At 34.2% G+C, this 22,272-nt stretch overlaps 1 protein-coding gene across 6 annotated transcripts; it reads right to left on the reverse strand.

Moving 5' to 3' along the window:
• Positions 1–1,614: 1,614 nt before the first annotated feature.
• Positions 1,615–21,031, reverse strand: LOC105159572 (ARM repeat superfamily protein). Of its 6 annotated transcripts, none has more exons than XM_011076683.3 (27): positions 20,813–21,031; positions 20,618–20,719; positions 19,742–19,917; positions 19,140–19,383; positions 19,004–19,068; positions 18,860–18,929; positions 18,420–18,761; positions 18,037–18,116; positions 17,870–17,921; positions 17,508–17,661; positions 17,297–17,384; positions 16,561–16,663; positions 15,670–15,760; positions 15,386–15,483; positions 13,828–14,007; positions 12,306–12,557; positions 11,301–11,396; positions 9,260–9,354; positions 9,110–9,176; positions 7,393–7,483; positions 7,236–7,309; positions 6,176–6,412; positions 6,009–6,082; positions 4,632–4,738; positions 3,110–3,228; positions 2,299–2,376; positions 1,615–2,107 (listed from the first exon to the last, which is right to left on the reverse strand). In XM_011076683.3, exons 1-27 carry the CDS (start codon positions 20,972–20,974, stop codon positions 1,895–1,897), a joined length of 3,510 nt encoding a protein of 1,169 aa, XP_011074985.1. In that variant the 5' UTR covers positions 20,975–21,031; the 3' UTR covers positions 1,615–1,894. The 6 variants fall into 6 exon arrangements, with proteins under 6 accessions (XP_011074985.1, XP_011074984.1, XP_011074983.1 ...); XM_011076682.3 differs by having other exon boundaries at positions 9,110–9,173; positions 19,140–19,395; XM_011076681.3 differs by having other exon boundaries at positions 19,140–19,395.
• Positions 21,032–22,272: the final 1,241 nt, after the last annotated feature.

The raw sequence follows: 22,272 nt of genomic DNA on the forward strand, positions 1-22,272 counted from the left end.
TTATTATTAAATTAAATAATAGAAATCACCAATTTTTTACATAAATTTATAAGTAATAAAATAGATTGTATAATATATACTATATTATAAATATACCAAAATATAGTATGAAATTCTAATTTATTGTTATAAATATAAACTATTAATTAGTTTAGTAGTAATATATGTTCACAATCTGCAATAAATTTATATATTTGTAAATGTTAGTATTACATTGATGTAACTATCATCTTACATTGTTGAACAAAATGGGTTAATCAGACTATCAAAATTCAGATCTGACCGTTAAATATGATTATACTTACTGAAAAATACACTTGGTAAAGTTTTAGACTTATTGGATATACGGATGTCAAGATATCGTACTCAAAACATAAGAATAATCATTCAAGTCGGTGTATCGTAAAATCAGGCCATGTGATTTTAAATCAAACCAATTATGATCTATTGGACACAATTTGATTTGATATATATTTAAATTTGGTGTAAATCGGGTATCCAGATTTTAAGATATCGTAATTATTGATTAAATCTTTTGATCTCATTATATATATAATAAAATTAAAATTGTTCAATCATCACTATTATTATTATTATCATTATTTTTAAATTAATTCATAGGAATCACTAAATTTTGGCATAAATTTATAAATAATAAAAAGATTGCATAATGCATAGTATGTATTCTGATATAAATATAAAACTCAAAAATAGATAAAAAATCATAAGTGAATTACTTGTCAATTTAAAAAAAATATAACATAATACAAATATATATCAAAATATAACATAAAGTTTATATATGTCATATTAAATAATAATTTTAATTACAAAAAATATTATAATTGACTAAGTTGTTGATTAAATTATTTTTGTATAAAAATTAAATGTATAAATAAAATTACCATAATTTATTTTTATTCAAAATAAAATGTATGATATTGATTAATAATTATAATATATGGTCAATTTTGATAAATTTAAAAATAAAAATATATATATGAAAAAAAAGACCAGTTCACGAAACTCATCTACCACCCCTACCACCATCCAAAAGACTCATCCACAAAATTAGCACAATTTTATTTACCGAAAAAAAATTAGCACAATTTTCCACACTCACCTCCTACTTAGTTTATATTTAGTCTGAAACTAAAATGCTAAGCGAATCTTGCCATGCTAGTGAAGCCAAATTAAGGATCAATATCTACGCCATCTCTCTCCACGTACTCATGGGCGTGCAGAAATATCCTGTTCTATGTTAACACCTTGGAAGAAAGTATAACTTAAATACATTCGATAATCCATAAATACCTTGAAGTAATAGGAATCTAGCAGCAGGTACCCTTGCAATTAGCTAGATAAAAAATTTGACTCTGGCATGTGTTTTGATATACCAAATCAGCTTCCACGGGATATATGTTTTTTAGCATTCAGGTTTGTTCTTGAAAATATTTCAAAACAACTTCATAAGTATCAAATTTTTATGGGAAAAAGCCAACAGAGTCGCTAACAATTTTTAGTTACTGGATTTCTACTACTCGATGAGGTTCATGGTGCTGACCCCATCGAATTAGATAGAATAAAAAATGATTGTAGGAATGACACGAGATGTAAGCATAATTATGGCAGAAGAGGAAAAAAATAACCGAATCAAGATGTACAACCCACATCTCCATAAACTTAAGAGGTTGGTCATGATTGTAGGAATGATCCGAGATGTAACCATAATTATGGTGGAAGAGGAAATAAATAGCCAGCATCAAGATGTACAACCTACATCTCCAAACTTATCAGAGAAAAGCAATGTCCTCTCCAACTGAAGCCAATGCTCCATCATTGCCCTTCTAGTGTTACAGGGGTATAAGACGCAGAGATCAAGAACCCAAGAAACTCATCTCACGTTATTGGCCAATCTGTCAAATTTTTGTGCAAGAACATGATGACTAGCGCATTTATACACCTCAATCAGTGATTGAATTGTTCTGAATATAACATCCTTTTTCTGGTCCACGGACACCAAATGCTTCACCTCATCGTGTGAATTACTTGTATTCCCAAGAGATGAGCACAAATCTTTAATCCAGAGTTCAAGAAATGATGCTTTCTATAAGAAAATGGAGAAAATAAATTAGTCATAGCTGATGCTAATTGATCCTAAGTTGAAAGCAATTAAGATATATGGTTTGAAATAAGAATTACAGACCACATGCAAACAAGCGGACTATTCATCATTAGAAACAAAACTGGTACACAGTAATAGAAGTCTTTTCATGGTACACTATCTATTTATCTTACTTTGATTAGAAAATCTTGTGTAGCTCGATGGTCACATCTTGCAGCAAGACCAAGCAGATGCAACATAGTTGAAGTCAACTGTAACAAACAAACATCACTAAACCAGAAGTAAACCCAACAGAAGCCAACTGTGACTGAATTTATAAAAAATATTAGTGACATCCAAAAGATTGCTCCTACTTATACTTTCTCTGAATAAATAATCATGAAAATAGACATGAAAGTTGAGAACCAACAGATCTTTCTATGACTTGCCATTATGACCACAAGAGGAAACAGAATTTTTGTGAAACAATTATCACAAATTATTTCAATACAGTTAGCCAAACTAAAGCAACACTTCAACCACCAGAAATGAACTCAATAGGATGTCAAACTCACTTCCTGCTACTTCTCCATTGCATGAAGACATACTCTTTTTGTATTTAGTTAGACCTAGAGACGGACAAAACAATCTGATCTTAGATCTGATGAAACTTTGCAACTACCTATGGTTAGCAGGCAGGATCAAACTCGTTACATACCGAGGAACCTCCCAAAAACATAATCAAGAAGTGCAGGTAATTGCTTTTCAAGATTCACGCCTTCACTAGATATTAGCAAGTCAAGGTTTCCTAGACAAGTAGACCAAAATACTGGATGCTTGCATTCTTAATAGTAAAAAAGTCAATGACAAGGAAAAAAAGATCATAAAGGAGTATAGTTTTAAATATTACAGCATTAAAAAAAAATTCAGAAATTTTACTATGTTCCAGATAGTGATAACATAACATAGCAATAAGATCAGTGCATGGGAGCCCCTCAAGATGACCTGTTTTTCAAGAGCAATCCAGTATTTGAAGTTAGAAGGGTCTGAAATCTGATCTGATTTGAAGTTCTCAACGACATGCTCCACACTTTTCACGACATCAAAGTATGATTTCCCATAATCTGCACCATCAAGATACCATAAGTAGAAGGGAAGTCTCATGCTTTAAACTGCCATTTGCTTGCTGTTTAGTTCTTTAGGCAAACAAAACTGTACACACTTAATTCACTCTATGCATAAAAAATTCCTCAGAGCTCAAAATAACAAAAATGAAAAAAAAAAAATCCCAATTATGAAACAAAAATGTTAATTTTTCACTAAAGGGAAAGCAAAAACCTAATTTAGAATTCAAGGGCTAATAAATATACGCGCGCAGAGCGTGTTGCAAATAATTTTAAGAAAATAGTAAGCATGTGAAGATTATTGTTTGATATAGAAAAACATTTTAATTATTGAAATAAAAAATATTGATGAATGACAATAATATTTCATTATTATTTAGTTATTTTGATTAATATATTTTTCACATATTCTATTGGAATATTTGATCTTTTTGATACATAATATAGATACTTTATAAGAATATTTATATTCTTCTAATACATAAGTGAGTTACATATCTTTTTCAAAAGTATAATTATGATTCAAAACTTATACACAAATAGATTTAGACTTATTTTAAATTTTCAATATCAGATGATGTAGCTTTTTGTTTTGCAACCTTAGTTCAATACAGAAAAAGTACTACATTACATTTATACTGGCTTTTTTTAGAGTAATTTATTGACCATGCTTGCTAATATTTCTTTGGTAATTAACTTTTTTACTAATAAGTTCTATATATTTTCTTAGGTATCATTACATATCTTTATAATTGCCAAAGTCAGCTGGAAGACGGGAAATATTTGGCTTATCAATTAGCCTTAGGTACAGTCAAGGCCTGCTCTAATCCTCCCAAGCATACTGCTTTCCTGGCTTAGTTCTTCTTGGATAATTCAAATCCTCATGCTTGTTAACTCCAAAAAATTGAGATGAAAATAGATAGTTTACTTGTCCTGTTGTGAATCAATTGAAGTCAGTCTTGGGACATCAATCGCACTGTTTTTCCTAAGACCCAACCATAAATATAGTTGCATACTTTAAACTTCAGGAAAGTTACAGACCAACCAGATCTTGAACACATTATAGTTAGTAGCTTTCACTCTTGTCTATAATGACTTGAGTTGCTACCTCATCGGTCAGTCTAATCACCTTAACTTAGACAGTTTATTTTTCATTTTTCTTGGGATATTGGATTCAGAATTTTCGCAAAACATCAGCTGAGAGTTGTACAAGTAGACTGACTTCTGTTGAGTTGAAAAATAGTGGTGTTTCTGAGGAGCCGTATATTATAGGCCTTTACCATACAAAATAAATGTATCAACTAAACAAAATCATAGCAAGGGAGAAGCGCAACTGGAAAGGACAATATATCATTAGAGAATGAGAGGTCATGTTAGTTATACGAGAACTATTTTGACATCACCTCTTATAGTTTCTGGAACAGCCAAAGCTGTAGCCGCTTGTATCCTGATCTTAAAATTAGAAGAATCCCGAAGTAGTAACAACAGGATGCTAAAAACAGGAGAAGCCCTGCAAAATATGAAAGTAAAATACCTGAGGTATGTCAATACCACACAATAATCAATGCATGTAAAACCAGTCTTCTAATCTAATTATTTGGCCAATGAACCTAAATTAACTCACAACACCTTGTATCCCTCTATGTCTCTCTTGTACTGGTAAAACCTAGTCTAGAAAGATAATGCTTAACCCAGCCAAATTCCTCTAGATTGCATGTACAATCTTAGTTGTTGAGAGTTCACTTAATCAATTAGTTTCATCACAATCCTTGATTTGCAACATTGAAAAATGCAATACCAAGTTTCTGTGTCAAAATATAGGTCACAATTTGGATTTAATGAAATCTGGATTTTTGTTTGTCCCGTCTCCAACTAAGGACTACCCTCAGATCAGCTTCTTTTCCACTATTAGATTGTACTCGTTACAAATCGTATTTGGTGAAACAAACTCAAGCTAGACTTAAAGCCATGCTTGTTCGCACTAAATCTTGATCTGCTGCTTCCCTTCCAAATCACTACCTTTATGCTTGACTACGAATCTGTACGAAAAAACATCACTAGTTTCACTCCCATGGTAACTATGCATTCTAAGTTAATCCAGAAACTCATCCCTCCAGTCATTCACTGTCACTTTTTACACAAAATTGCCAACAAAAGATCAGGGACAAGATGATAGTACCATGTATGCTGCGTGAAAAACTAATAGACATTAGACCCGGAATGTGTGGGGAATACTTCTACAATAGGTACAATGAATGGAATTAAGGGGTTGAGAGTTACTTGCCAGTATGTCTTTTGTGGCTACAATATGTGCTATTCATAAATCTATTAAACAATCACGAAACACAATATTTTTCTAAATTCTATTTCAGAAACAAAACAGAAAGCATACATGAGATTTAGATGGGAATTGATATCTAAACTTGACAAAGTGGCACATAAGTAACTTCCCTAACACTGTTTATTCCGGTCGGTAAATGAGGTTTTCCGTTGCTGTGGAACAAGACACTTATTTTCCATTCATGGACATAAACTAAAAAAGGAATATGTGATGAGAAATTAACAAGTTTTGAGGACCATGAATAAGTTTACCAATTTATATATTGTAACTCAAAGCCAAATAAGTTGGCTGCAAGGGATCAATGTTGCACAAATCTGACCAAGCAAAATGGCCAGAAGTTACATTACAAGGTCCCCAACATCCACACATGGCATGAAAGTGAAATGTTGCCATTGTTCCCGAAAAAGAAAATACGAGTTGATAAACAGTAGAACCCTACCAATCCATGTCTCGCAGTTTCAAAGTTTTGTTGAGAAATAAATTGCTCAACGCGTGACACACATTCCACTGAACCTGTGAACAATGTTCAGTTTCAAGAGACTTGATTCAATCAGTAACGCTTTAACCAATAAATATCACAATATGAACTCTAACACTTGACCAAACCTTAACGTTTCCAGTTGTCACACAAGAAAGAAATGTCTGCACCATCTGTTCAAGCCAATCAAATGTCCCCAAAGATGCTGATGGCAATGAGTCTGCTCTTTCATTCATATAATCCTTGGAGCTTTCCACACCATTATAATGCATACCATCCATTGGATCACCATGCACAAGTGGTTGACTTGTAAATTTAATAAATCTTGAAAGATTTCCTAGAGCTCTAACAGCATTTGCTTTGACCTGAACCACATTTCAAGCAAAGACAATTTAGAAGAGCATGAGCACCATTGATGCACATGCAAGGAGGTGACACATTATTGGCACATGAATCATAGAACTTTTAGATTGAAATAGTATCTGTAAAAGCTTAATTCAAGACACATCTCCAAATTTAGAGGTTTGACAAGCACATGTTGGGGGGGGGGGGGGGGTTGCAAACACAACTAGAGATTGTTTTCACTGATTCAGGAAAAAATATCTGAAAGAATCTATACAATGTTATACAGCTCCACAGAGGAAAAAGTTCAGGAAATAAAACCAACAAGCCTTAGACATATAAATACCACATGACCAGAGAAAATCATCAAGAGTTGCAGTGTATTCTAGTCCCATGTTAGGAAAAGGTTTAATAAAATAAATAAATGAGCTCCAGATAAGCTTGGTAGGTAGCTGTGAATGTTTTTGAAGCTGGCTTGTTTGTCAGAGAAACACGTCTGAAATGATCTGTTATGAAGTGGGTCTAGCAAATGCAGTACACATGTTAATGACCTCATTCTAAATGGCCTTATCAACAAGGATACAGGAGATGTAAATGTTGAAGTGTCTAGAGGCCCCCAAACCATGAAATTATCTTGTACACAGAATCATACATAGACAAGTTTCACCAGTCCAGTTTCCCGAGATCAAGAGCACAAATGACTAGATAAAATGACAGTTCTATCACATGCACCTAGAAGCTTATTAAGTCAAAGAGACAACTCTCAATTATTTTTAACTTTTATTGTAGTTGACAAAATGCTATAAAATTAGCTTCACTTGCTGATGTTGCACTTTACATATCTACCTTGTCATTGTCCCTTGCCAGCCTCAAGGAACTATCAACAAGCAATGGTATAACTTCAGAGCTTGTCCTAGAGTCTGTCACAATCAAAAGTTAAGATTGGAGAACAGAAATTAATATTTCACAGAGAAATAGATATGAGATTCCAACAGTGGCCCACCAAGAGAACCTCTTCCTGCGTGAAGTGCATCGATGTAATGACCCAGAGCATCACATATGTTGGCTAAGGCCCATGAAGCTGTAATACGGACCTGACGATCATCATTGAACAAATCCATTTGATTAAGGAGACATGCTATTAGAAAAGAAAAAATGGAAAGAAAGCTTGGAAGAGAAAAGCATAAACTCCCACCATCTCAATTTGAGTGCCACGTTTTGAACGGGCGCGGAGTTTTCCTTGAGTTCGAAACAAGCATATTTTACGCATGTCTACTCTTAGTGACTAAGAGTAAACAGTGTCATATTAATACTTAAGTGATCTAGGAGATTGCTTGTTATAATTAGGGAAACAAAATAAGAGCATTCCATGTGGACCCAGAGTATCTCATCTAACGGAAAGGACCATGGGAGTTGCATCCCAACATAACCAGAACCCTACAATTACCTCCATCCCAGCATTAGATACAAAACAATCACCCCCAATATTTTTCAAAATTCAGAGGGAGATTTTGTTATTTCAAAAAGGGAGGCATACAACTAACTACGTCAGTTTATAAGAGAGGCCTTTGTAATGGACTACTTTTTATATTTTTTCATTTTTGACTCAAACTAATAGTCACTTTACATATGCCGTTTGGGTTTTCTAACAATAGAAATGTGGAGGGAAGGATTTTGTAATTCTAAAAGATTGGGGAACATAGTTTGTAATTACACTTATTCCTAGGGAGCTCATTGTAACTAAGCCAATATTTCACTAAATGTTTGAAACTTTACAAGATTAGATTCAAGAAATGTGCTAATAAATTCCAAACTAGATTAAAAGTTTAAAAAAGCAAGGATTTCCCAACTTTTTTTCAATCTAATAAACTCTTTTAATTTGATAATAGTAACTTCAAAATCGTTTTGGTAACTAAACAAAACATCTAACAAGTTCTTGAAATTTATTTTGGCTAGAAGATCTTGTCACATAATTTAACATGTTATAAGTTTAAAAAGTAATACCTTTTGATATGCTTTACATAAGTTAGTCAAAAACCATCTCAATTGCCTGAAAGTCCGAGCATCATCTAACATAAAGATATTATGTTATCATTTGTCCAAATCATAGAAAACATTTCACCCTGCGGAGGTTGTCAGCATTTCTTATTTTTGTTTCTCAAAGAATTAGTGGTCTATGTCCTAAAGTTGTGCACGTACTCATCTAAATGTTTATTATGTCCTCCATCACATGTATAAAGGATTTACTATGATTGCAATAGCGAAATAAATTTGGTCAGAAGGAAGCTTGGAATTTTCCATCCTTTCTGAAAGCAAACTTACTTGTATATGATAATCAACGGCCTAAACTTCACTGAACATATGTTATATATGAGGTGAATTAGTATTCTGCTGCCACTATCAAGTGACTGGTAAATGATGGGAACACTTAATAAGACCAACTAGTACAAATTCACTTGCCAAGATGATGGGTATACTCCAGCGCTTTATTATTGCTGTAGTGAAAAAGTAACACTGAAACTAACTGTTTTATCAAAGAAGACATGTAACTTGTTACTAAAATGCATCATGCTTTGCACTTAGATCCAGTGTGCATTTTTGCTACATACTCTGCACTTAGCCCCAAGAAGGATTTGGTAACTGTGTGGTCTATATAACAAACCATGTACTGGAACAACTAAAAATCAGGGGGAAAGGAGGACAGCCAGCAAAAGACTTACTGAAACCAGTGAATCAAGAGCATTGTGCTCGGCAGCACGGATGAACTTCTCTAGGACCTCTGGACTGCTAAGAACAAAAAAAAAAAAAAAATGAGGTTTTCCCTGATCACCACTTACCATAAAAATTCAAGGCTTATTAGCATTTCTTACCTATGGTATATTTGTGGGAAACATGCAATAACACCAATGGCTCGACAGGCAGCTGACCTAACTGAAGGAACCTCATCATTTAGAGCAGCGTCAATCTATAACGTATCCACAGTAAAAAGCCATTAAGTTTATCACACATGTACAACCCCCAACCATTTGAGGCTTAAAGGAAAGAAGTTTTAGATCAGAGTTAATGGCGTGAACTTCTTGTTTTGGTTCAACGCATTCACCCTGGACTAAGGCCAAGGTCCCACAAAAACCCTCGTCAAAGCAACAGTGTATGTAGGAACATTAATTTATACTACAGGATCATTTTTCTCTTGTTTCAACAATTATTGTGCAACTGTCTGTCAAAGACAATCTTTTTTTTAAAAAAAAAAAAATTGTTGTAATCACTAATTGTCCAGTAGCAGCTGAAGTCCTAAAAGCTCTTGTTTTTCATGCCGCTAATTACAACATTGTTTGGCTGATTTGTGGTGTAAAATGCGAATACAAAAAGAGTACAGCCATGTGGATCCAGCTCGAACAGGAAATAATCCTGGGGTGAAATGTGTAGGTTGAACTGTAATATAGCTATTTTTCATTACTTTTCATGCTCAATATTTTATGAAAATTTTAACTTGTGTTTTTCAATTGCAGAAACCAAATGGATGTAATTTTCTAAAATGGATGGAACCTAAAACTAGTGAATAAGAAATGAGTTTGGCCAAGATTCCATAAGATTTTTAGACTAGAAAAATGAAAAGGTGAGCGCATTAAAAGACATTAAGGAAACCTTGAATGTTAATAACGAAAAGTTACACTAGGTTGCTATAAATTTGACACAACAAAGAATGACATGATGATGAAGATACAGAATCTGGAAGCCAAAACTTAAAGTTCCGAAGATCACGTGTGCATATATAAAACATTTTTAATGTCTTGAAAGAGGTAGAACGTCATATTGGAGCCCCAAAGTCACAACTTTTCTTGGAAAAATGAACACCCAAATGCATGGACAAACATAAACAGCCAAATGAACCCCCCCCCCCCCCCCAATATAAAGACTAATGTTTATAAACCAAAGGAGCAACCAAAAGAAACCTGATGTTAGAAATTCTTAGTGAAAAAGTTACTTTAAATGGTAGATGGAATTTCTCAAACAAATTCGTGAATTTATCAAACTTCTTGTTTGTGGATGCTTCAAAAACAATAAAACTTATACTTCTAAAGTAATCAAGTTAATTGTAATACAATTTCTAGAGCTTTGGCAAAGGATTTGGTAGAAAATAGAGTTAGGGCTCATCTTTTTTCATTGGTCATATAATTAGGCGGCTACGTTTGGCTTCAAAGTATTTAATGGGATTGTAGTTGCAATTTTAAGAATGACGTTGTTGTTTAAAGCAAGGGCGTACACACTTTTTCTGGGCAGCAAATTTCCCTACACTCGAGAGCGATTTAGGGATCACAAGCCAATATCTAATGTACAACTAGTGTATGTGGCACACTCAAATGTGTGTGCAAAATAATATAAACATTATATTAAAAATAAAAATAGATGGGAGACAGAAAAATAAAAAGAGAATGAGAGAGAGAAAAGAAGAAAAAAAATTAGAGGTAGTTTTGCCAGACCAAAGACACCGGATTGGAACTCTTCAATTATATACTAGTAGAGATGTTCAAGTCAGGCAGAAAATCTGTCGTGTCATTGGGCCAAGTGGTAAAATACACGCAAACATTAAAGCCATCCATGTCTAAAGGTTTGATATGTAAAGACAAGGGCCATCGCACGTTTCATAGTTGAGGGGTGTTTATGTGACTTTGGCCATAGTGTAGAAGTGCAAAATGCATTTAACCCTACTGTATTTTAGAGTTGTAACCTCAAAATCAATGGATGAAAATACGACTTTGAGGAGGCATAAGTTTGGAAGTAAATTGTAATTTTCAAGATATAGAGCATTATTTTTTATATTCCACAACAAAAAAGGGAGCTTCTATATGCAGACAAGGGAGTACTTTCACTTAACACAAGACAAGAGCTCATGGTTAATGAAGAACTTACTGAAGAACATATAATAAATTCCTGTTTGTCCTTAGGTAGGGAAAAGAAAACCGAAGAAGTCATTCCAGCGAAACAGGTCACTGATGCAGCCCTTACCTTCCAGAGAAAGCAAAGTGTGAAATACTTGCACAGAAGCACATAGGTAACATTATATATTATCAACTGAAGTCACTAAAGCATGACGCAGACTGCAGCACTAATACACTTGGACAGCTTCAGAAAGAATTAAGTCTCTAACAAGGGGAAATAAACAATCAATATTGCAATTGAATGCTGACATGATGGCATCAATCCACATTACTGAAGAGCAGACCCAGGAAAATAGCTGAAATAGGTTTCTATCCCAAAAATGTAAAGAAACTATTTCTTAATCCAAAAGAACACCATTTAACCAAGGTTTTATTCCAACAATTCCATCTACTGACTACTTCATTAATGCTGTCACCATTTAATTAATTCAAGAAAATTTGCCATTTTGTTTACCAAATTACAGAATAATCAATTGGGCCTCTTGGATGGTTAAAGACTTCATCACAAAGGATATCAGGATTGGCTTTTTCTAAGAAATAAGAAAAGTAATGTTTTATTTTTCTTCCAAAACTTTACTTCTTTGTAAAAAGAAGTTGACATTCATGCAGGACAGGAGGAGTAACTCTCCTCGGTCCTTTTAGAAAACTTTAATTTGGATTAATTTGTTTCTTATTTTTTTTGTAGCACACATTCGCTAAAGATTTCCAGTTTTGATTTAATAAAGTAATGTTACTTTACCAACAAAAATAATGGAAAAAATTAACTACCTTTTCAAATATTAATTTACTCCATAGTGAATGTAACATTGTAATTAGAATGATCTACTTAAAATACAGAAATAGTCAAATATAAATTTCAATAGAGTTTTAGATTTCAGCATGGCATTTGGTTTTCGTTACTTTTTTCTTTCAAATTTATTAAGAAACATGCCCTATAGACAGAATCCTGACAAAAAGGGATCTTATTTTAACTAACCATAGCTGAAGAATATTTAATAGTTATAGGCAGATGCTTATCCGTTGCTTCAATCCACCGTTCACTTCCCAACAGATATGCTTTAGATTCATACTCAGATGATGCAGGACTCTCTAAGCCATTCAATGGAGCTGATGAGATTGCCTTTGTTTTCACATAATCAGATGTAAACGGGCTGTCAAGAAATTTATCATTTGAAAGATCTTCAGTTCCTTTAAAGCCAGAAATAGCCCGAAGACATTCGTCCAAAACCTGTAGAAAGCGTTCATATAAGAGAACAAAAGTGATCACCAAAACCAAATCACAAAGGCAGTTCGAGTACTAATTAGAAAAAAAACTAGAGAACATGACAGTGATACATCATTTTATAGAATGAACACTAAATAAATAAAGACAGTCAACAAAACCACCTGCACTTACATTTACCAACGCCAATTCCATACAGAAAGCAGACATTTCGTCTGAGACTCTTGAGACTCTGATGAATGATAAAAGGGTAGATATAGACAAACTACTCCACCTGGTGTACATGTTAAACTTATTTGGGTAACGACAACAAAATACATCATTACAGGTAAACTAGCAAGAGGTTCACGAGTACCTACGTTGGCAATGGACACATTACGCAGATTTAATGCATCATGAATTGGAAACATCACAATTTTAGAAGAATTAGGAGTAATACTAGGGTCAGACATGGCTTGCAAATCCCTTATAGGATAGAGATTCATTCTACTGACTATAATATTGGCACTTCACCTTGTCAATCTGTACTGAATAGGTGATATAATAGATTATAATCTAACATTTCCTCTATTACATCTATTATTTTATTTCCTCTGTAGGACACACCCCAAAACAAAGTTCCATTTACCAAACTGAAAATCTTTTACCAAAGTCAATCTCCCCCTTTAATGATGTGAAACCTCCCAACCACTATAATGATGTAACTCACAAACTCTCTATCACTATAATTCAGGGCAATTTACTTGAAAAATTACTTTTCAAGTCTCATCTAATGCCGATTGGACCTAAAATATTGGAGGAAGGAGTATTTTCTATACTATGGAATAACTACATTCTTTTACAACAAGCACTTGGTAGTTGGTACTCCTGCCAATGTTATTGAACATATTAAATTACAGTTGATCCCATGCGACTATCACCAGGCATCAACACTTTAACCAACTCAGCAGCTGACAATTTATTAGTATCTTTTTTTTAAACCATATCCATCTTAACATTTTCATCTTGGCCACCGTAATTTGTGCAACCAAATTCTATTTAATAGCTATTGTTGGTCTTACAACAGTCCTCCAGATTATAGCATACTCACAGAATTGCAAAAAGATTAAAATCAAATAATCAGTGGATACATTAAACCAACAAAAAATAATCAATGGATACATGATAACTATCCACTACGTTGCCAAAGTTATGAAATCAACTAATTTTCAGATAATATAACAGTCAATATAAAGAAAAAGAAGAATTGTCCATGTAGTAAGAAGAGGAAATTCACCTTGATTGCAGCTGTAATGATTCTCTCCTTGATTGGTGGAACAGTGTGTTCTACGTTTACCCTCCACAATCTAGGAGGAACACCCGAAAATGAGCTCAAAATTCCGTAAGCAATAGAGGAAATTTGGTCCCAGCATAAAGCAATTACTTTTGGATAATTGTGTGCCAAAGCTTTAAGAGCCTGCAGCAAACTAATTAAAACATAAACATGAAAGCTCCAAAACCTTCTCACCCAAAGAAGAAAATACAGTTTGGGGCTTAATTATCATATGGTAGATAATCCAATGTAAGAAAATGCATCCATAATTCATGGATAACTTAATGTTTCCTTTATATATTTCCCTTTCAAGGTAGTGGGAGTGCAGGACCTGTTGCTTACAAGCTTGAGCTGCCAGTGGGAAGTAGAATACATGATGTGTTCCATGTTTTGCTTCTCAATGAATATAAAGGACCACAACCAGTTGCTTGGGCAGAATTACAACATAAGTGACTGTAAAGCCTTACCAACTCCTCATGCAATTCTTTATAGCAGGCTTCGAGGCAAAAAAGAATTGTCGGGGCAATAGGCAGGTTCTCACAAAGAAGATGCCACCTAGGGACCTATTAACCACTTTTTGAGATTGACGACAAGCTCAAAGCCGAGAAGGGAGGTAATGATGTGGGTGCTTTTGTAGAACGACAATATCAAAGAAGGCAACAGCATCCATACAACTTGCTTACCCAACTAGAGTCTAATTTCCTCTATTTGTTTTATTTTGTTTCCTTGGTTGATTATGATCATATCATTAGGGATTTCTTTCATCTTTCAATTAAGATCATATGTTTTAGGATCTCTTCCTTTGTTATTAGGAAGCCTCAAAAGGGCTGTCAGTATGCAATAAAGGGCAAGCAATTATTCTCTCATTTCATCACTCTTAGAGGGAGCTCTGTCAAGACAGGTCAATCTCTTTTTTTCAAATTCACTATAGGTCACAAGAAGGATCCTTCCGCCTCTAGACCTGTGACTAGGCCCTATGCTAGGGCTCATAACAAAAGGCTACAGAGTGCTGGTAGTTACAAACACAAGGAAATTCTAGATAAGATGAACAGGACCATTCTTTAGTTGAAGAAGAGCTCTATTACCAAGATTTTAAGTAACTAACATCCAAGAAGTTTCTTTGGCTTCATTCATAGAATTAAATTTGCTGGAAAGCAAAGAAGGCGATCATGGGGAATGCAGCTTAGCAATTGACCTAGCAGATGGGTTTCTACCACAAAACAACTTAAAATTCAAATTTAACTAAAGAAAAGTGGGATAAAATTGGAATTAAACCAATCCTCACAACATTTTATATCACAGTTCAGTCATAAATCATAAGGCAAAGGAAAGAAACATTTTACAACTAGAAGCATATAGATGAGCATCTTATCATTCTCCAATATTATGACAACAGTATATAGTCTATTTCTGGGAAAACTGAAGATAGATGGAGCAGATAACAGAAGCAGCACATTACATTGAACCCCAATGATACAATCATACAACCAGAAATTTCATTATCCAACAGAACAACTGTTACCTGAAATGCTTCTAAGCTTATTGATGGGCTTGATAATTGTTCAGAATATCGAATTAAGGTATATAATACACCAGATCTCTGTCGACCTTCAAGAGATCCTGTAAATCATATCAAGGAGCGAATCAATTCATACTCCTGATACTCACATTTAGAATATTTACTCAAGAAAAAACTATAGAAGAAAGAAGATGGATATAGCAGGCCTACAAAGTGGAATATCACTAAAAAAATTCTGAAATGCACTTTGAAATTACATGAAAAAAAAGGAAAAACAAACACGGAACCTGTTGACATTTCCCCCAGCAGCATATTTTTGACACTTGCTGAGGAAGGAGTCACGGAAAGAGCTGCAGACAAGCAATTAATTGCAGCTGCCTGCAAATACGCAGAGGCACAATATAAATTATTATTAAAATATGACATTGTAATAAAGAGAGAAGAAACTTGAATGTACAAGTCAAACAACCTAAAGATCTTTAAAGCAACAATTTTGCAACCTGACACTTCAAATGAATCAGAAGAAAAGGCTAACATCAGGGAAAATGTAAAGATTGAAGTTATAGAACCAGGAATCACATTGTAAATTTTAAAATATATAAGCTGTTCAAAAGATAAAATCGGTTCAAATGTGTTTGACAACTTGAAGACCATCACCCACATTGCACGGAAGACCTTGTCAAAGGAGAATGTGGAGACCGCCGTGATAAATGTGGCTCTCAAGTGTAGCATATGAGACAATCAGGCTTGACAACTCTGACAATATCAGGGCAGCACTGATGGTACAAATGAATGAATTACATGATGCCACAATGTAGTTGAAAATTGGGTTGAAAGAATATCAGGGTTCATGGACTACTGTGGTTACGAAATCATGATAATTAAAATAAATCCCCAGAACAAATAATTACAAATTTCTCCCTAGAACAAAGAAATAGGATCTCAAAACTTCTCCCTAGAAGCAGACAATTATCAAATTTCTTAGTAGTCATGACCATGTAACATGCACATGACCCAGAAATTCGCCAGCTTAACGAGATATACCATACAGCAATACTTAAAAATGAAGAAGGTACCACTGGGTGTGAATACAACAAGACAAAGTAATAACCTTTGACAGCCAAAAGAAGTCAGAGAATGAGAGTCATGATGACCGTGCAGGAAATCTTAATACTAACCAGCAAGCTACTTCGATCACTTTGAAATGGAAAGCCCTCATCCACTGTTGATTGAACTGAAGAGATAACCACTGGCAGTAGCTCCTTCGACATTCTCGAATATCTATAGAATGAATAAGAAGAGATAACCAATGACAGTAGCTCCGTCAACATATGCAAATATTTCTTTGTAAAAGCAGTACTTATATTTCTAGACTCTCTGCTTTGTAACATGACATATAAAGTAAAACTTTTCTTTCCATAATAATGTTGTAAGGAGTACCAAGAACTAAGGTGGGTCCTAGAGCAATGGCGCATGGTGCAAAACAAGGAGAGCTCCTTTCTGAAGCACGGCGCTAATTCTCAAAAGTAATAAATGAGGATAATATAAAAAGTAAAATTTTACTTCCCAGAAATCAGAAATAATATAGAAATCAGATTTTTAGTAAATATCTACACTCCTAAAGTAATAATAATAGCATAAATAAGAATTACCACAATTATGGTTCCTGACATGGGGATGGAGGAAGAAGAACCCTAACTTAAAGCACAGATAGCGATTGACAATACTTATAAACTATAAAGGCAGAGACTTCACTAGATTGCTGAGGTCATATCCTAACACCTGGAAAATTCTTGAATACTTACATGTATCAACCCACCACAAGAATCCTATGGTTGATTGTGGACTGATATGACAGACCACAAAAGAAACCAGAATCCTCTTGGTAATATCTCAGCTTAAAAGAGCACTTACGGTGTAGAAGATATCAAAAGCATCAGGATTTTGAATGACAATGCCAGCAACCTACTGTTTGTTTCATGCTTGATTAAGTACAAAGTACCTGTTCAATAAAAGTGAAGATAACCAGATATATGGCTATTAGAACACCGTTCAGGAGAGGAGACCGATTAAAGGACAAAAGATGAAAAATGCAAACAGATAAGAAGCACACTTTTCAGAATACCTGAATGTAGCTGCATTAAGATATGCCCAAGAGAACTAGAGAGTGGCGTAAAAGACCCACATCTGGTGTGCCCCTTAAATTCTGCTATCTGAAGAGAAATAGATGCAGGCCCATCTAACATTGCCATAATAGTAGTGCCAGCTGCAATCCGCACCTAAGCAACGACATAAGGTATTTGATATTTAAAAAGACAAGGGGAATGAATTCTGTATTATTTCAGTGAAACATTTAAAATGCCTTAAGGTCTCAATGACACAGAAAAGGATACTACAGTTGTATTAAGATGTTCCAGAAAATATATGTGGAACAGAAAAAACAAGAAGAAATAACTCAATACGGATGGCAAACAATAGAAATGCCACCTTTAAATGAGGATCAAAAAGCAAGCAACTCATCAGAGTAGTCTCATATTTCCTGCAAATAAGAAACATTAAGCAAATGCAAATGAATAGGAAAACGGATATGAAGCTTTAAACGTAAATTAAATTAAACAACTTCACAAACATGAGAAAGTAATCAGAAGATTCACCTGTGCTGCAGCACATCACTGGATGGCAGAACCATTGTCCATTGCGCTGTAAACAATTTCGGATCAGCTCGACAGAGATCCTTCCAGAAAAAATCAAGAGTTATGGCAAGAACATAGATCCATAAAGACAATAGGTATATTTTTATTTCTAACAGAAGCTTAAGCTTTTTGGATTAACTTTGACAAACTCTAAAATTCATAAGTAGGATTTGACTAAACAGCAATAAATAATCTTAACTTCACTACAAAGAGAAAGTAGCAAAAGAATGGTGTACAAAAGACAACCAAGAACAGATTTTAAGAATACAAAGATCCAAATAATTTTGGAGTATAAATGTAACAGAGAGGAAATTGAGAAAGAGAATAAGATCAAATTAACAGACCTGAATACAAAGAATTGCAGTTAACCTAGCCTTGGCTAACTGGTGACTGCAACTATCTTTCACTGATCCATCATTGTCGCTGCACTCTGAATCTGATGACATAAATTCCTGTTTAGGAGCAATCGAGCACTCATCTTTACGCTGTTCACTGCCCACAACTTTTTTCCGCAAGTGTGGAGGCCTATAAGGGCCATTTTGTGGTCTATTTGATGCTTCAAAGCAGGTTTTTTGGCTTGTTGGCCCAACTTCCTTATTGCGATTAGTTGCTTGATTCACAACATGGCACTTATTTACAAGGCCATACCGGAAAAAATTCCTCAGTGCTGCTACAAAGCCAGCCACCTAAAAATAGTTAAACTGCAATGAATTCATTGAAATGCAGGAAAATTACAATAATCTTTTGGTATACTCAATCAAATCTGAAAGAGGCAGTCTCTTACATGATCTTCCAGATATCCTCTAGGCTCTGCTAGAACCAAGTGTAGACAATGGAGAAGCTCAATATAAAATCTGCCCAAGATGGGAATACCATGGGATTTCTCCTAATCATTCAAAACAGAATTTTGAATGGGTGAGAAATTTACCTGGAAATAATATTCTCTTCCAATAGGCTCCTAGATGCCCAGATGTCCATAACTTTTCTTAGAACCTAAGACAGAAAATTTCCTGTATTAAGTATTTTAAGCCTACATCATTAAGTAGGTCACAATGTGTACAAACCTCAATTGTGGATTGCCAAATGTCGAATGGTAAAGAAGAACCAACTCTTGAGTATACTTCACCAATCATGCCAAATGCAACTATTAGGACTTCCCATAAACCTTCAGATAATGTTTGTTTGTCACTTAAATAATAAGAGTACATTGACTCCCCTTGTAAACATCCAACCACTTGAAGAACAAAATTGAGCAATTGCTCATTTTCTGACAGTGAAGCAGCTGCTTGATGTAAACCAAAAAGGCACCTGAAAAGTAGACTATGTACAAGAGTCTAAGAATAGGTGCTCATGGTGTACTTTATCAGTATAATACAAATGCAAAAACAAAAACCCCACCAGAATGGAAAAACACAAGAAGCAGAGAAACAAAGAGCGCTGGAGCAAAAGAAAAAGAGTAGAAAATAATAAAAAGAGGGAACTTAAACTAGTGCCAATATAAAGCAGCAACATTCCCTGAAGTAAACCACATTCCCAATAAGGATGGTCTTTCTGTAACAGTCATATTGCTAAAAGTAAGCCTGTGAAACAAACCATGTTGCGGAGTAAGGTAAGGAGGGAGAGGAGTAAAGAGAGAGAGAGCAAGAAGGAAAACAGATTATCACACCGTAGACTCTCTAAACATTGTTTTGTAGCTTTAATTACAGCAACATTTCCATCTAATACGCCCTCTGTTTTGGCTTTGCCAAGGAAATTTTGCACTATCTTTTCAAAAGATTCAAGTATAAGAGCCCATGATGTCGAATTCATTTCCAAAGAAGAATAATGACTGATGCCATGGATCTGCAACAAGTAACAAAATACACTATTAACTGGCTACACAGATCACCCATATCAGAAACTTAATGTTAAGATGTAATTCAAGAGAAAAGCAACATAAGAACTACAGCAACCAAATGTCCTGCTGCAGACTAAATGTTCACAGGACAAGGATTATACAAATTCAAGTTAGTCTTCTTAGTATATGGTATGTCCCAAACCTTAAAAAAATTATATACTATCATTAGAAACTCCCACATTTAAATATGTAACAACATGGTAGATTTGATTACTCCTTATCCTTTCAGTCACATAATATCAACAATGTACCAGTACCCTAGAGTGACTCCAAGAATAACGTCATTAGAAACTCTATTGACATACTAAATCTTGAACAAAGAACTTTTTCCCTGTGACCCCTAATTCAACAATAGCTACTCTAACTTCATTGCTTTTTGCCTTCAGGCAAATCCCTCCTCGCCCACAACCGGCCCAAAAGGGAAGTACCTTTCCCTCTGGGGGTAGGAAAATCATGATCGGGTAGAGTATCTATTTGTTTTAGCTCCCTCGTATCTCCCTAAAAACCCACAAGCAACAAACAGAAGTTCATAGAGTTGTGCCAAAAATCAGACCAGGTAAGGGTACTCTACTTCCAAGAAAAGAACCAAAGCACGAAATGGCAGTCAGCAGGGAGAAAAGTAAAACAAACTACTTCGTAAAGTACCAAGTGAGATAATCTAGTGAATGACTGATTAACGTCCTGAATTCCTTCATACTGAGAAACGTTCCGGACCAGCTCTATTAGTAATATCAAGTCGGACGCTACCTGAAAGAAAATAGATGTAATTATCCAAAGAAAAACATCAGATCAGATCACATCACATAGAATCACAGTGGAACTGTGGAAGTAGGAGGATACCTCGTGAGGAGGCAAGTCCCGAGCGGCAGCTATGAGAGAATCGGATTGGCAAAATATGAGTTGGTTGAGAAGGTGGAGGATATTGGGCCAGGGAGGTGACGCCAAGGTTTCGTCCCTCAGTGTCAGAAACGCAGTTCGCCATGGCCTCACCACCGAAGACATTGAGAGGAGATTTCCTTGTTAATTTTGTGAACCCCGCTTCCCCCGCGACTTATCAAGCGTGAAAATGCATAAACCCCTCCAATATTTTTGCGAAATTGTAAAAATTCTCTCACATTAAAAAATAATTGTTTAAGCAGTCCCTGAATTATAAAATATTAGAATATTTTAAAGATTTTAAAAATTAAAATATGCACACAGTGTTTATTAAAACATTTTAGTATACTTGATAAATTATTTTTTTGTTTTATTTTATTGAATTAAATAAATATACTAAAATTTCTAGATTATGCACACCCATTTAGTGTGTGCCTGTGTTAATATATATTAATGGAAGGATCTTTAGAACAACTATCATATGGTTGACAAAATGTGATTTGTCTAACAATCCGGTAATCACATTTATTTCTTTCATAAACAAGTATTTTTTATTAATTAATATTATTAATAATTACTCATTTATACATAGTTAGAGTTAATTCATTTTATTAGCTTTTATAAATAATTCATTTTGCCCTGATTTTATATTTTTATTAAATAAATAAAATAAAATTTTAATATTGCATAAGTATCGAATATGCTTCAATTGCTAGTATTAATTAAATTGAAGATGTTCAGAGAAACTAACTTGATGCGCATTAAGTAGATGAACAAAACTACTCATTGTTCTTCTTTACTCAAGTACATATATTTAAGAGGCTTATATATAAGTGCAACTTTATTCAAAAAAAATAGTAACTACTAACATTTAACTTATATTAATTTTTATATCCCTTAAATATTTGTATAGTTATAATTGTATTTTTTTCTATGCTATTCAATATTTTAATAGATATTTTTTCTTTCACATATATATTATTACAATCAAACACATAAATACTACTCTCTTTCTATCACATAATGCACTAGTCACAAGCATACTATGTAATACCCACACCTTTAACTCTCATTATGACATATCTTAACTAGCCAATTTATTTTTTTGGGATTATCTTTGAATTTATTTTTTTCTCTCCTAAAAGTTCCATTTTAAAATATGTTTGAAGGTCTTCTGAAAGAATTCAACCTCCCAAGTCTATTTATACCCAATCACCACCCCCCAAAACAAGTAAACTCACTCCAATCAAACTCCAAAATCTATTTTTTTCCACACACACACCTCCTCGTAGGCGAGCATAAACAAAATCAACCTTTCATCACCATAAACTTATATTTTTAAGTCTATAACTATCGAATCTAAATGACATTGTGGTACAAAATGAGATATAGGAAAGACATCGTCTCTACAATTTCAGGCAATT

Source organism: Sesamum indicum, linkage group LG3 (assembly GCF_026168435.1).
Source record: "Sesamum indicum cultivar Baizhima isolate 11 linkage group LG3, ASM2616843v1, whole genome shotgun sequence".
In the NCBI taxonomy this organism is placed as follows: domain Eukaryota; kingdom Viridiplantae; phylum Streptophyta; class Magnoliopsida; order Lamiales; family Pedaliaceae; genus Sesamum; species Sesamum indicum.